We start from the raw sequence: 17,339 nt of genomic DNA on the forward strand, positions 1-17,339 counted from the left end.
GTGTTTTTAGCTCAACCCATAAATGTAGATAGAGCAAGGGCGTAGGAACCGGGGGGGCTGGGGGGGCGCCAGCCCCCCGGTGAAAAATGTGGAGGGGCGGAAGTATCATTCCGCCCCCCCGCTTCGTAAGTCAGAAAACCCCTTTTTCATTTCCAAATGAGAAAAAAATCTCATTTGGAGCACCAAATTGCATCTAAAGCCAGGTGAAAATGCAAAATTATATACAAAATGGAGTGGGTGGGTTGAAGTGTGCTATATTGCACCAAATTGCATCTGAGGCCACCTGGAAATGCAAAAAAATTCCAAAGGGGAGGGGGACACCCCCTCCCCTTAGACCCCTCCCCCAGGCCGGCCATCAGTCTTCAGCCCCCCCACTCAAAAGTACCTTCCTACGCCACTGAGATAGAGTTTATGTGATGCTGTAGCGAGGACAATATCTGTCTCTCTGTTAAAAAGCCAACTTCTACAATTGCTGATTCTTTTATGTGAAATTTGAAGTGAAGTTGCGACATTGCGATGGCAATACAGCTTGTTGATGAATAAATGATTGGATAAAGGGAAATGGTAAATTTTTGGCGATTTACATCGATATTAGCTCAAACCAACTATGCAGTGTTGAGCTATTGTGATCCACCACAGTCACTCTATCTATCTATCTATCCATCCATCCATCCATCCATCCATCCATCCATCCCTATCTATCTATCCATCCATCTATCTATACCTATCTATCTATACCTATCTATCCATCCATACATCCATACATCCATCAATCTATACCTATCTATACCTATCTATCCATCCATCCATCTATCCATCCATCCATCTATCTATACCTATCTATCTATCCATTCATCCATCCATCCATCTATCCATCCATCTATCTATACCTATCTATCCATCCATCTATCATGGCTGTTCACAATTGTTTACACAATTGTTTAAGTGCTCTGGAACACTCATTCTTTGATGGATTGTAATGTAACTTGGATACAATAAGCGTTGGGTGTTGCGATGATTGCGATTTTGCTTTTTAATCAATGACTTCCCTTTGTTTCGTCTTACTTTCAACAATACAGTTTCATAGTTATACATCCTACCGTTGCAAAAATGCACAAAAATGACCCTATTAAAGTTAATAGTGTTGGGATATCATGAAAAAACGTATACTGAATTACGAAAGCAGCGACAATGGACATTGCATAGGTAAATGTTGACACGTAGATAGCTTCGTTATCCTTCAAGGCCAGCGTTAGAAATGTTTGTTTCAGAAGGCTGGCAAATCCTACGGCTATTAACAGTAACCATTCCTGCCACGTAGGGAAAGAAAACTGTGGCAAGGTTGGGATGGAAATTCCAAAAGCTGTTAAGTTCAAACATGTTGAGATAGCTCCGTAGTAGAATACTTGCACAAATGGACTGATAAATATATCTCTTTGACTAACTTTTCGATTTAAGACGATTCCAAGACTCGCAAATATACATGAGAAAACCGCGAAACCGGTACCGTAGTATGTGCCGTAGTCGGTTATAGTTGTATGTGGTTGAGCTATTAAGCATACTCCTATGGCGGATAAAACGGCAAATCCCATCTCGTTGATCGAGACAGCTTCAGCTAAAAGAATCCATGACCAGAGAGCTGTTACGATCGGTGTGACAGCTATGACCGCAGTAACGTTCCCCAGGGGTGAGAAACAGAGGGCGGCCACCCTAGTCAGGACACTGATGGTAGAGGCGATCCCTCGCAATGAGAGTAGTTTCCATTCAGAGAGGGAGTCCTTAAGAGAGATGGAGTAGAACAATAGAACGGGTATGATAAGGAGAACCATTGTTAACCCTCTCATCATGGCAACAAGGAAAACAGTAGTGGTTTCCAGAAGACACTGGGATATCGCATCAGCTGTGATGTTTGTTATGACAACGAGTACCATATATACCAGACCACTGTGCTTTAGCATTTCCTTCACAAGAAGAGGCCTTATCTCGTTACTAGTGCAGTCCTCTTGCTTGTTCAACATCGTGAGTGGTGTTTTAGAAATCTCTGTGAACAAAGAATCACGCATAATGAATTAGCTTTTGTTCGAATGGAAAGCTTCCTAATTCAGTGAAAGAGATTTGGAAATGTTGAACATTGTAAAAAAAAATATCGCATCTATTTGGGATTTGAATCAATTGAGGCAGCGTTTTGCATCTTAAAAATGTATATTAAAGCATTGAATATATCTTCAGTCAGAATACATAGCGAAAAAAGTGCCCGTTTGGTAAAAAAGAAGGAGAATGGTTCCTTTTTGGAACCAATATTGATAACTTTTTACCAATTTTGTTAAAATCTCAAATTTACTTTGATATTCCTTTAAATGGATAATTTGTTTTACCAAAAATTATTCCTTGCATTTGTTTTCCAGTGTAGACGTAGAAATAAGAATAAGTTTTAGAAGAGAGCAACATTTTGGAGAGAAAGAATTACAACACACAAATTTTCTTTAGTTAAATTAATTGTTAATTTGAGTCAAACAGCACAGTTACAATGTAAAGAAACCCAAACTATTTCTCATCAAAAGGAGATAACAAAAACACTGATTTCCTTAGACCATGTAATGATACTTACGTTATGAGTTAAACAATACGCACCGGGTTAAACGTACCCATTTATCAAGAATTAAGAATACTTGTAGTAAGTTATTCTAGTCGTGTGAGTTTCATGAACAACAACTTCATTTCACCGCAAACGTTGCAGGAAGGTGTGTTCCCGACAGACAAGCTTAGAATCCAATTAATACAGGTCTTGTTCGACTATATGTGGCAATTTGGAAGGTCTGTATTCTAATGTATCTGCCTCCATATAACAAACAGTTCATGGAAAGCAGTATAACTTTTCTTTGTTTTATTCACTTTACTGTGCCCATATTTATGTATATTTATATTTTTTATTTTATTTTTGTGGTTTATTACCCTGTCTTTTATCAGGGTTTACTTTTACTGCTGTTGTTATTACTTTTAGGTTTTCTTAAGTTTGATAATTTTATATTCCAGGATTTGGTTCTTTTGTACAGTGCTCTTGAGCATGTTTTACTTCTACTTTTATTGCTGTTGTTATTACTTTAAGGTTTTCTTAAGTTTGATAATTTTATATTCCAGGATTTGGTTCTTTTGTACAGTGCTCTTGAGCATGTTTTACTTCTACTTTTATTGCTGTTGTTATTACTTTAAGGTTTTCTTAAGTTTGATAATTTTATATTCCAGGATTTGGTTCTTTTGTACAGTGCTCTTGAGCATGTTTTACTTCTACTTTTATTGCTGTTGTTATTACTTTAAGGTTTTCTTATGTTTGGTATTTTTATATTCAAGGATTTGGTTCTTTTGTACAGTGCTCTTGAGCATGTTTTACTTCTACTTTTATTGCTGTTGTTATTACTTTAATGTTTTCTTAAGTTTGGTAATTTTATATTCAAGGTATTGGTTCTTTTGTACAGTGCTCTTGAGCATGTTTTATTTCATGATAACAGCACTTTAATATATGGTATTTATTTATTTATTTATTATAACATAACTTGTGCTGTGAATGTTCCTATGTATTTGTGTACTTTTGATGTTCTACAGAATTCAAATATTTAGTTAAGATATTTGTCAACATGTTTGTCCTAATGATACAAAGCCAACTCCCTGCAAAATCAGTGGTTGTTGACGATAGTTATATCTGGCTAAGCCTGCAAAACATGCAACATGTTTGGCATGTCTGATCAATAACACTGTAGTTAGTTGTCACGTTTATACCAGCTTATCTTTGTGTGCCTTGTGTAATAATGATCCAATCTTTCTAGGCCATCAGCTGAAGGTCGAAATTCGCTTGTTTCGTTCCAGCAACTGCGGGTCTAAAATTTCTCTACAGCATTGAATACCTAAATTAACTAAGATTAATGATCCAAAAGTTCTCCATGTACTTTCCTGCAGTTTTTTTGCAATTCCGCTCGAAAGATTGAACTATATTTTTTATTGCGTATTTTAAGAAACCTGCCGTTTTACGTTCAAAAGTTGTGCGCCAGTGAGATATCTGTACCATGTGATATGAATTGTCCAATGAGCCATGAGTTCTGTGTGCAATCTTTGTAGAAAACAACAAACATGGCGGCTCCCACGGGCGCTAGTCAGTCTCCGACACACGGAAATCTACAGTGCTCAGTGCACATTGAATCTGTAAAATTTGAAGCAGTCAAGGCACTGACGAATAAACGATGTACTAAAGTTACTTCCTTCGCTAAAGATTGGCTTAATCTCAGCGGCGGAGACAGTGATATCGCCGTACTACTGATTACTCCATGGCCTACTACGATCAAGCGTGTGTTCAACAGCATAGTATGATGGGGTTCCACGATAAACCAACTTCAGGAAACCAAGTCATCTTTTACGTTGGTGATTGGTAGCCATGCAATCACACCATCAAATTGATGTACTCCTTTCAAAAACTTAAACAAAATTGACTTATTTTATTTCTTAAAAGTTATATTGACCTTTAAACTGGCCATATGTTCAGATTTCTGGAGTAATTACCACCACCTGGTCCTGTTGACCATTGGTGGTATAGGTAACCTGCAATGACATCGTTACATTATCATCAAGATGACATCAGAGTTTGAAGCTGTGGTTATTCATCGAGGGATATTCCTCAGATATGTCTATCTTACAAGGATCTTAAAAACTGTAAAGCTGTTTGTACACATTTTTAAATTTTACAGTTGCAGTAATTTAGAAAACAGAGTAAAATACATTTCCAGGAGTAAGAAAAGGTACACAGAGACGCTCATGAGCATTGCTTTCCACAATCAAGCTTCAATAAATGACACATATGTAAAGATTAGGATAGCCTAACATGGCCTAACCACCTGTGCCTGTTGAGTGTTTACCTTATCTTGTCAACTTCTAGAACGCTGGAGTGAATGCACCAAAAAGTTGTTGATATTTAAAGTACAGTAAATCATTTTTCACATAAAGAAATGTGTAATTATATAACCATACTCAAAAGGAAGCATGTGATCATGTAAACTTGTTTTGTTCTTTAATATCGTGTATCTTCCATACCTTTGGTGTTCACTTTGTTCTAGTTTGTTTATTTGTTTATTTATTTCGTAGCGAGCAAAATATACTAAGAAATTATAGATAGGTGCAGGCGATATACTTTGTAGGCGGAGAGTATAGCATTTAGGATAAAACATTTTCATGGAATTCCTGAGACATGTTATGGCCAGATGAGAGTAAAGCATACTTTCATACTTAACTGCATAGTTAGCCTAGGGTTTACTCTGTGGTTTCAGTATGTTGAGTGCTACATAACACAGTTAGGCTTTGGATTCTTGTGTCCGTGACTTGGTTATTAACTACGTTATGCAGAATGTGGGTGCATGTGTTGAGTTTTACACTGTTGGTAAATATGATCTGTTCCATTTTTCATTTTCTGATTGGGTATTAAACTGAATTGCCATGCATGATGATCACAGTGTTGAGATTGTTCATTATAGAATGCAAGGTTTAGGTATATATTGTGCCTTGGGGTAAAATTGGGCACTCCCAGATTTGTTTAAGACTTCACTTGTAATCTGTGACATGCAATTCTTGCTACAGTATGCAATTGCCCCTTGTATAATGTATCAAATACCTCAAATAAAATATAAAATAAAAAAGACCATGGATAACATAAGCATTTGTTTTTCTTTAAGCCTTATATACTTGTCAAACAGTTAGGAATTAGTTGATTTATTACTGAGGTGTGTGAGTGAGGTGTTAGATAGGAAAGAAAGAAAACAGCAATAACACCAGAGAAACACCTGTGATAACACCAGAGAAACACCAAGAAAACGCCAGTTATTAACATATACAATTAGGCCTAAAAATAAAAGATGAACGAATAAAAAAAGAATAGAAAGCTACCTCTTTCCAACGAAATTACCCTCTCCGTATTCTTTATGGCTTAGACACCAGACACCGTACGTCTAATAACTCAAGTCGGTCTCCATTGATGAGGCAACTGATTAGGGAGGGATTAGAGGAACTAATTACAAGCAACTGATCAGGGAGTGTTAGCTCAGTGGTTAACGCCGGTGCCTGCCTTTCAATCATAAGGTCCCGAGCTCGAGTCACTGCAAGATTAATGTATGTCGTCCAGTTACAGAATTGTTGAAAATTGATAATCATGGACGTTATATGAATGTAAGAGACTGACTTCGGTCAGCTTGCGGCTTTGATAAGCCAATGATGGCTTCTTTGCGTGTTCCTGCTTGCAGGAGGATCTAAAATACATACATAAATTAGTTTAATTATGTATGAAGTGTGCAAAGTATGGGAGCGTTAATGTGCCATCAAATTGTTGACATACTGCAGTGGCGTGCACATGGAGGGGTGGGGTGGGGTGGGCGGGGGTGAGGGGGTTGTTTTTACACTCAACCGGGAAAGAAGAATTGGACCACTGCTACCGGTGTTCACTGACCCCTTTGTCAACCTTACGCAAAAAACAATTATAAATTATAATATTGAGATTTAATTAACTAGTACTAACCCAAGGGCACAACCTTGCGTTAGTAACAGTTAATTAAATCTCAATATTATGAGAATATATGAAATTTATAGTCTCAACCTTACGAGGTACGGGCAGGTCATTTAGAAGCAGATGATTCTGTGACTTTTATTAATTTTTGATTAATTAAGTACTCTATTTGTGCTGTCATTGCTTGCAAGGTCGTCATTATATCGTCAGCAATGTTGAACTCACTCCGATGTTGCAAAAGAAGGGTATAATAAATAACGAATGCCACAGATTTCCCCTTTTATATTGTTGCTGGTACTGAACGACTATGTGTAATATGATAGCCAGCTTTAAGCTCTGTGGCATTTTCTATCCAATAGACCAAGTGTCACATTGTGTCATATTGCTTTACCACGTTTGCTTAAGCTAGACTTTACGGACCAATGGTCATGCCTAGCTTTAATGTGCGTCGTTTTCTTAGCCATTATGTCTTATAACTGATCAGAGATAGGATAGTATTCTTCGCTAGCCTCAGTGACCAAATGTCATACTCGCTTCAAACTTATATCTTCAGGCCTAGGCATAAGCCATATAGCGCCCTCCACCGTGTCCCTTTACTTTACTAGTTGAAAGCAATATAATATATTGTATATACAGCTTATTATAAGTAGTATATAGGCCTAGTATATACATTATATGATAGCAAATGATAACATTAGTTGATATCATATAGTATATACAGTATATATACTATATATAGTATATACAGTATATATAGTATATAATATTATATACATTATATGATATCATATGAAAGCACATGATGGCATTAGTTGATATCATATGGTATATACAGTATATATAGTATATATATAGTATATACAGTATATAATATTATATACATTATATGATATCATATGATAGTATATGATAGCATTAGTTGATACCATATAGTATATATAGTATATAATATATAATACTTATTATATACATTATATGATATCATATGATAGCATATGATGGCATTAGTTGATATCATATGGTATATACAGTATATATTATATATATGTAGTATATACAGTATATACCATATAATACATATACTATACATTATATGATATCATATAGTATATGATAGCATTAGTTGATTGCATATAATATGTCCATGTTATGATAGGCAGTATATGATGGCATATGATAGTATTTCAATTTCAAATTTATTTCCTATATGCTGGTACAAGTTAAATACAATATAGCAAATCAGTTGGAACTAAACATATGAAGGGCACCAGGGGGAAAAAAACCCAGAAAAGACTATTATCTAAGATAGCGATCATTGTCAGGTGGTAACGAAATCGTCTTTTATTTCACCTTTTACATATTGAGTAATTAAAAGAATAATATATTTGAGTTGCAATGGTTTCATAAACAATTCCCCTTAACTTGTGAACAATAACAACATACTTAACCAGTGATTTACAGAGATATTTAATGTGGTTCGTTCAAGAAAGCTTACTCATCAATTATTAATCCTAAACAAACACCATCAAAAGTAAAATCATCATGACAAGAGGCACTCCTATCTTTGGCATTAAAAGTGTTGTACTTTGGTTTCCTTTAGTGGAGGGTAAGCTTATTGACCGTCAAACCAATTCTTAAGTTGTCGTAGAGTCTGAGTGGCCTTATCGATTAACTGTTTGCAATCGTTATCAAACAGGAAAGCATTAATGTCATCTTCACAAGGAGAGTAGAAACGTTGGGTAGTCCTATGGCGTATTTGGGGGGGGGGGGGGGCATTGGGCAATGCCCCCCTCGGCCAAAATATAAATAAAAAATCTCCAACTGTCCATTAACCACAGTTACTCTTTATCCATTGTTTCACAGTGCCCTCACATTCAGAATCCGAGTGGCCTGACTTGGATTGTGCAATGTGTCGGTTATCGGTCACAGAATTAAAATTTGAACTGGAATACGGTGTGAAAACGAATTGTACACAAATCTCATGTGGAGGTAAGAAAATAATATAACCTAGGACTCTTATTACATTTTGATAAAGAAAGAATTATAGGTAATATTTTCTAAGCCACATGTAGGATTAGAAGGGCAAAGGCGTATATGAAACTAAAAAATTATGAAATTAAATCAGGGTGTATGTATGTATGTATGTATGTATGTATGTATGTATGTATGTATGTATGTATGTATGTATGTATGTATGTATGTATGTATGTATGTATGTATGTATGTATGTATGTATGTATGTATGTATGTATGTATATGTGATCTTCCCGCAAGCAGGAACTCGCGAAAGAAGCCATGGAGGCTTGTAGACTCGCAAGCTGACCGAAGCCAATCTCTCGGCACACATCCATTTAACGTCCATGTCAGGAAGTTGTTATTGAACAACACCCTTGCCAGACGACACACATTGCTGTCGGCGGGGAATCGAACCGGGGATCTCATGACTGGGAGACGCCGGCGTTAACCACTAGGCTATACACTCCGCCTAACCACATTTGTACCACATTTAGCACCAGATTGCATGTAAGGACTCTTAATTATTCAAAATTTTCGCATGGGGACATCCCCTCTACTTAGACCCGTGCCCCAGTCCAGCGACCACTAAACATTATACATGCCCCCCCCCCCGTCAGCAAAATCCTGGCTACGCCACTGTTCGGCACCGCTTTGTGAATAACATTAACATAGATGAGGATGAGCAGGGGGAGGGGGGGGGGTCCCATTAAGGATCCTTGGGGGACAGCGGTATTTACATTTAAAGTAACTAGAGTATCAGTACCACTACATTGCTTTCTGTTGTGTAAATAGCTATAGCCAAGATAACATATGCCGTACAACGGAGAACATATTGATATAATTTCTTTAACATAATAGAGTGATCGAATGCTTTCTTAGTGTCAAGATATAAACCTAACACATTTTGGCCCACATTAAGCTGAGAAGGAATAGTATTTACAGTCTCTATAACAAAGCAAGGGTTGTTGAGTGACATTCCCTAAAGCTAAACTATAGAAATCATAAAAAAAATATATATATTTGTAAGAAATTGCCGGAGCATCTTTCAATAGCACCCTCCAGAAGTTTGCTAGAAAAAGATATCAAACTTTTGGGCCTGTAGTTCTAGGGAAGGGGAGAGCACCCTTCTTCAGTAAAGGGATAACATTGTCAACCGTTAGCTCATCAGGGGTAAAGCCCACTTTGAAATACATTGTTAAAGATATAAACAAGTATATGACATACGGACATAATAAGCTTAGAAGGTATTCCATCCAAAACCCGGAGCTTCATTAGGATTACTCTTCAGAAACAGGTGAAAAGAAAATAGTTCGAGGAACGGAATTTCCCAAGTAATTCCAAGAAGTAACTGAAGAAGAAAGAGTTTGGCTTATAGTGTACTATCAATAGACTTCTCGGCCATTTGGCTAAGATCATGTGTAGTATCTGTTCCCTTTCGAGGGGAATGGTGATGCACACTCGACGATGATCACACAGTCACAGTCCCGATGCAAGCGGACCGGGGCTGAGAGCGGATCAGTCGTTTGGTAGTTTGGTTTTCGTGCCCAGGTTCTTTCCTGGGTGACTTTTTCTTAAAAAGTATCAATAGAGGGAAAGTATTGTTGAAAGCCTTTTACAACACCATGCTTATCTGAATATGTAAGGCCATCATCGTAAGAGATAGAAGCTACAAGGCAGAGACTCATGGGTCTTCTTTTTACCTTTAACAAGAGTGATGCACAACCGATAGTTATCACACAGTCACTAGTCTCATATGCAAGGGTCCTGCAGGGGTTGAGAGCGGATCAGGCGCGTAGCCTCCCTTGGCAAATTCCTCGCTACGCGCCCGGTGCTGTTCAGACGGTTTGTTGTTTGGTTGTCCGTGTCCAGGTTCTTTCCTGCGTAAAAAGTACCACGTTTGCGTAGAAGTGGTTTTCATCCGGGTTAAATTACTTTTATAATACTTCGATTGTGCTGACCAAATGATGCGTTGTAAAATACGACGAAAACGAAGAAAGCAGTGGGCTTCTTAACGTATTTAAGATGGAGTATATTCTTATTTGACATGGACTGCATGATACATGCATTTAGGTGTAATCCATGTCTTGTCATGGAATTTCTTACCTAGACATTCTCACCGGAGGAAAGTAAATATTATGTTGAGACGGTGCAATATCAATGAAGTTATTGTAAGCCATGTTAGCTAATTTGGAGAGTATGACAAAGATATTGCCAATCAGGGATGATGCACTTGAGTGGCTGATTCTGGTTGATAAGGTGATTGTAGGAATGAAATTGCTACACGACATAAGTTTCGTATAGTCCTAACAAATTGCGTTGGTTTCTACATTTAATATATTAATATTTGAAATCGCCTCCAATAATACACATTTGTTGGATAAAAGATGGGTGTCAAAGTATCATATAGCGATTTCAATAAGTGCTTGTTGTTACACCGTGGGTGGCGATAACATGCATAGAGATACAACAAAGATTACTACCAATGCTTAGACCTCACCACATGTGTCTTCAATTGGCAGAGTGGACAAGAACAATTCATATTTCAAGAGATAACCTGTTTTCATAACATATTGCTTGCTGAAAATGGTTCTGTTTTGGAGATGGGGGTGGGGTGGGGGTGAGGGTGAGGTTGGAAGGAGTCAGGGAGGACGAGGTCGTTATTTATGTCAGTCGTTTGATCGTAGCCTCGTGAACACAAACCCGATCGTAGACGAAATAGTCAACAATGCCCCCAGTATTGATAAAAGAGTGGGTGCGTCATTGAACAGTGTAAACTGAACTAGATACGCCAAAACAATGGATGTTGAATAAACAAATGTTGACACATATAGTGCTTTGTCTTCCTTTAAAGCTATTGTTAAAAAAATTTGTTTTAGAAGATTTACCAATCCTGTCGCGACTAATAGTAGCCACTCCTCCCAACAAGGGAAGGAGAAGGACCTTAAGATTGGAATGGAGCTACCCAGAGCTGTGAAGTTGAAAACAGTTGAAATGGCGCCGTAGTAGAATACTTGAACAAACGGACTGATAGTAACATTTCGTTGACTAAGTTTACGATTGAGGACAATTCCAAGACTAGCAAACACCGTGGAGAAAACCGCTAAACCGATACCGTAGTATATATCGCTGTTTGATTGTATCGTTGGTAGAGCCTGCGGTTGAGCTATTAAACATATTCCTATCGTAGATAAAACGGCAAATCCAATCTCGTAAATAGAGACAGTTTCTGCTAGAAGAATCCATGACCAGAAAGCTGTTAAAATCGGTGTGACAGCTATGACCGCAGTAACGTCCCCCAGGGGTGAGAAATAGAGGGCGGACACCCTAGTCAGAACACTGATGGTAGAGGTGATCCCTCGCAATGAGAGTAGTTTCCATTCAGAGAGGGAGTCCTTAAGAGAGATGGAGTAGAACAATAGAACGGGTATGATAAGGAGAACCATTGTTAACGCCCTCATCATCGCAACAAGGAAAACAGAATTGGCTTTAAGGAGTTTCTTGGATATTGAATCAGCTATAACGTTTGTTATGACTACTAGGCACATGTAACACAAACCGCAATAACTTCGCAGTGTCGTAAGCAGAGGGCGCCGTTCATCATCACTTTCGTCTTCAACTTTCACACTCTCGGACATCTTAGGCTCAAGGTGTTAATCTGATAGTGGGAGAAAAGAGAAATTCAGAAATTTAAAATATGCCTGGGTGATTTCGTATGTTTTTTTTTTTGGTTCTAAATAGTATGTATATGTAAATTTGAAATCTTACATCATTTAATCACAATATTTTGAGGAAAGAAATTGAACATATATCAAAGGTCATCCTCTTACTTTGCATTCCCTTTTGTCAAATACACTATACATGCAAAATTAACAATATTAGCTTTTCCTGCCAGATGGTTTTGCTTTTTATTTTGACCAATCTGTTGAAAAAAAACATTAAAATCTGTATCTTCTTTATTCCCCAATGATGGACTATTTTCTGGCCAGTTTCATTATGGAACCATAGAGATAGCCAAACATTTCTCCGATTCAAAAGTGATCGGAAAATTGTCCAAGTTTAGAGAAAGATATATTACTTAGGTATTTTCGTGTATGACAAAGCGGTTGATAATTCGCTTAGTAACACAACAATCAAGTGATTGTTACAAATGCCTCTTTAGATTTCTTAAAGAGAATGAGAAACAAGTCAAATTAAATATAAAATAATAGTTACATATTTCAAATAGAATGTTGTAAAGTATACATTGATATTCAAACGCAAACTGAAGATCTGAACCAATGTCTATATGATGACGTCAAGAGGAAGAAAGAGGAGAAGGAGAAGGAGAAGGAGACGGTTAAGGAGAAGGAGAAGGAGAAGGAGAAGGAGAAGGAGAAGGAGAAGGAGAAGGAGAAGGAGAAGGAGAAGGAGAAGGAGAAGGAGAAGGAGAAGGAGAAGGAGAAGGAGAAGGAGAAGGAGAAGGAGAAGGAGAAGGAGAAGGGGAAGGAGAAGGAGAAGGAGAAACTGTTGAAGAATGCCTTTCCCGGCAATGACATACCGAGTTATTGTTCTTGAAATCCCCAGGTTAAATATATATCATTTTTGTATGATATACATTCCATTCTTCTATAGAGAGGATATTTAATACCATTAACCCGATTCTTTCCTCTATGATTTACGATTGCGTTTCTGTTTCAAGTGCTGACCGGTCACGTTTTCTCTCGGTCATAATGTAAGTATATAGTATACATTATTACAAATTTATTACCTCTGTACCAGTATATTTACGTGATATACTACACAATCAAAGAATAAGACATGTAGACTATAATATATACGTATAAAGATTTAGAAGTGTAATTTGTCTTTCATAACGTCATTATTTGAACTTACTCACTGAAATCATGTCATTTTCGTAGTTTAAACAATCGAATTTCTACTAAACGAACAATCTAAAGAATATCAACGTTTCCGTATAATGCTCTGAACCGGCAAATTAAAACAAAAATGCTAAGAGATTCGTCGAAAGTACCGACGTGCTAGTGCGTGAAAACAGCTATTTCTTTGCTTGAAAAATGGTGCAAAATGATGCGAACATATTTCTTCTTGAGAAAGTCGTTCTAGTTAACACTAATCATAACAGGCAATTCCGTGAAAAACTTATAAAGGAAATGTTACATTCACAAGCATATCACTAGTCCAACTGACGTACTCCAGGTACTGTTAAGTTCATTTGAATTTTGTAAAGTTATTTGAGACCAGGGAAATATTGCATACACTGTACTGTCATAATATTTGAGACGCAAAGCCATTACATTCATTAGTCTCAACATATCAGTGGAATTATTACATTCGTTTTGTATTAAGATATATGTCAGGCCAGGGAGCTTTTTGTGAGACCAAGAACTACCACATTCATTGGTGGAACCAGAATGAATTTTGTCCCGAGGTGTCACAGGAGGTACGGTACATGGTAATCGGCTCTACGAAATATGTAATGATTGATCTATCACTATATATAAACCATGTACTGCTATATTAACCGGTCTAACGAGATACAGGATTGATACATGACTCGTAATATAGATAGAAGGTTTAATTGCAAGTAGTGTTACAACTATAGTACTCAACATGAGTATATTTCTTTTAACATCACCCGTAATGTAAAGTTGATCAAACCATCATTAAATTTAGAGTAAATATTGAAATATAGGTGGATATGTATATATATATATAAATATATATAGTTACATAGGCCTATATATGTATTTTATATACATAAATATATATATATATATATATATATATATATATATATATATATATATATATATATATATATATATATATATATATATATATAAATGAAAATCGTAATGAGTTGGAAAATCAAGAACAGTGAAAAAACTTTCAGCCTCCACCGGGATTCGAACCACGGGACTCCCGCTATATATATATATATATATATATATATATATATATATATATATATATATATTGTATATATAAATGAAAATCGTAATGAGTTGGAAAATCAAGAACAGTGAAAAACTTCCAGCCTCCATCGGGACTCGAACCCTGGCCTTCCGCTCTGTGCGCGGACACCCTAACCACTAGGCTATGGACGCTGATTGTACTATGTCCAGAGGTTCGAAACCGGTAAGGAAGGTCGTAATTCCATAGGCGCCCGTCACCTGTATCGAACAATACTAGTTCTGTTTTTGGTGACATATTTTGCCTTACTCTAGAGAACAAACATGGTGCTAACCAACTCGAAATCATTTGTGATTCCTAAAGCCGGATCTCGAAAGGGATACTTTGAACAGACTTTATGTTAATGCAATGGAGGTAAACGACAAAGGCAAATGAATATATATAAATGAAAATCGTAATGAGTTGGAAAATCAAGAACAGTGAAAAAACTTCCAGCCTCCACCGGGACTCGAACCAGGGCCTTCCGCTCTGTATATACATGCATAAATACACACACATACACCCACACATACTTACACACATACATGCATACATACATACATAAAGCAAATATAAAATGTTTTTTATGAAGAAAAAAATAATAATTAGTCTTCCCCCTTTTCCTGGAAACGTCAACAGTAAACAAATCCATGTCTCGCATTGCTCTCAAACATTTTCAGGGAATTTCGTCCTAAAAATTATTAACAGAAGGGCAATACCAAAACATAGTTCTCCATAGTTTCAATCTCAGAATCACAAAAAAGGCATAGAAGGATAAAGTTAATAAAAGGAAACTTCTCTTCTTAATTTACGTTATGGCCCAGGAAAATGAAAACATTATTCAAGAGAACAGACTTGTCAACAAAATTTGTGGCTCTCGGTGTTAAGAGAAAGCTTTGAAAGGAGACATTCATTAAAATTGAAGTACTAATTATTACCTAAATTAGCCTTCCATGGGCTAGGGATCGCAGATATAATACTATAGTAGTGAATGAAAGGAAATTTGTTAACATCATGCTTAGTAACAACATTAAAATATAACACAATCAAATATGACCGTTATTGCCCAGAGAAACAAAAATCACCAGCCTTAAACAATTTTGCTTTGCTTTCAGAAATCAAAATAATAACAAGAGTATCATTCCTGTTGATGCTATTGTTTATAACAAACTGATTAGTTAAATCCTCATTCAGCAATTGAAAAGCTAAAACCTGACAAATGTGACTGAAATTGCAGTGAGAAGAAATCTTTTCGCGTTTGACGATTTAATACAAAATACAAATTCTGCCCATAATAAAGGAGTATCGAAAAAGAACAATTGTCCCAATGCCTGTCATGATCATCAGTAAAAATTCTTACCAACTTTGTCGTAAACAATTAGCTAGAATTTGACGATCTATCATATATACCAAACACCATCACCCCACCGCAACCCCAACCCTCACCCACACCCTCCCCCACCCCATCCCCGGCCCTTCCTTTTGATATTACAAAGAATATACCTCTTTACATTACCCAGGTTGTTCCAGGTATATGAAACGGTCTATAAGTTGGTCACAACATAGGGTATACAATGTAGCACAAAATGTGAGTCTTTGAAGACCCCATTGAAACTTACATATACATAGTATAGGCTAAATAAATGAATGTTATCCTCACCTTATAGTTCATTTGTGGTCAAAATTTAACAAACCATATTGCGGTGCTGTACATTTCCGGTACTAAATTAGGTCGGTTTACTTCGATATTTTGGATATTTTCTAATGGTTCGACGTTGCCTTGCAGTAATGACGTTGGAATATAAATGAACCGTGCTAGAGATCGCAGAGTCTGTGCAGTCGATCCTTAAACATAACGCTCGGGATGCAATACAAATATTGTTATATTAACCACTTTTCGTCATATTACACTCCTAGGTCGAAAAATGATACGTTTACACCGTGAGCTCGACTTGAGCATATTCCAGGAGCTACCAGCAACCATAAAATAAGAAATTTATATTTCGACGCCGTGATCCGATAACAAATAAGGTCACATATTTTTTCATAAATATATATAGTTATATACATATATCTACCGGTATATATATATCTACCGGTATATATATATATATACCGGTATATATATATATATATATATATATATATATATATATATATATATACATACGTGGCTTGGTGATGTCATAGTTAGACTTGACCAAGTCTCCGGCCGGGTTTGTGAAAGAACATTAAATATTTGATGGCACACTATGTAAGCCAGGAATTCCACGCACGACGTCAACATCGAGACCTGTGATTTGATATTTAAGAATAAAGTTAGGCTAGACAATACTAGCAGTGTAAAGCTATAGCCTAACATTGCGTGCAGTAACAGCGCCGGTAGTGATGGGGGTGATACCAGCAAAATAACTATCTGAATTCAACTGCTGCCCCAACTTCATTTTCTGTATAATTACTTCTAATGTCATAGTACTGGGGAATTATCACAATCACTGCACTATCAATAAACCTTAGTGACGTTATGCATGAGATTCTGGGCTTACATGGTGTGCTCGATATCTCCCAAAATTAAATAAGATTTTTCTGAGCTGTGGGTGTGTGGTGGGGGGGGGGTATTCATCGCAGGATTGAGTCTTCTTTCAAGTTGGTCGCTGAAGTCTTGTAAATTTAATGGGACGTCGGTTACTCAAATTATGACTGGATATTTGTTTCGACAGAGGCGACCATTACAGATAAAACAAAAATCATCAACCTGGCAATTTTATTTTTACAGCACTTTTATTTATTGACATTCAAACAGCAAAATTGGAACATTTTGCGACCTTTGCCTCTG

General features: G+C 36.7%; 2 protein-coding genes across 2 annotated transcripts; both read right to left on the reverse strand.

Annotated features, from left to right (window-relative positions):
- Nucleotides 1–853: 853 nt before the first annotated feature.
- Nucleotides 854–5,938, reverse strand: LOC139963572 (solute carrier family 35 member G1-like). Its single transcript, XM_071964441.1, has 2 exons — nt 5,923–5,938; nt 854–2,041 (listed from the first exon to the last, which is right to left on the reverse strand). The coding sequence occupies exon 2, from the start codon at nt 2,016–2,018 to the stop codon at nt 1,068–1,070; it is 951 nt and encodes a 316-aa protein (XP_071820542.1). The 5' UTR covers nt 2,019–2,041; nt 5,923–5,938; the 3' UTR covers nt 854–1,067.
- Nucleotides 5,939–10,436: 4,498 nt separating this feature from the next.
- Nucleotides 10,437–16,466, reverse strand: LOC139963573 (solute carrier family 35 member G1-like). The gene is made up of 2 exons (XM_071964442.1): nt 16,164–16,466; nt 10,437–12,206 (listed from the first exon to the last, which is right to left on the reverse strand). The coding sequence occupies exon 2, from the start codon at nt 12,184–12,186 to the stop codon at nt 11,218–11,220; it is 969 nt and encodes a 322-aa protein (XP_071820543.1). The 5' UTR covers nt 12,187–12,206; nt 16,164–16,466; the 3' UTR covers nt 10,437–11,217.
- Between the last annotated feature and the right edge of the window lie 873 nt (nt 16,467–17,339).

This window comes from Apostichopus japonicus, chromosome 22, assembly GCF_037975245.1.
Source record: "Apostichopus japonicus isolate 1M-3 chromosome 22, ASM3797524v1, whole genome shotgun sequence".
Lineage (NCBI taxonomy): Eukaryota > Metazoa > Echinodermata > Holothuroidea > Aspidochirotida > Stichopodidae > Apostichopus > Apostichopus japonicus.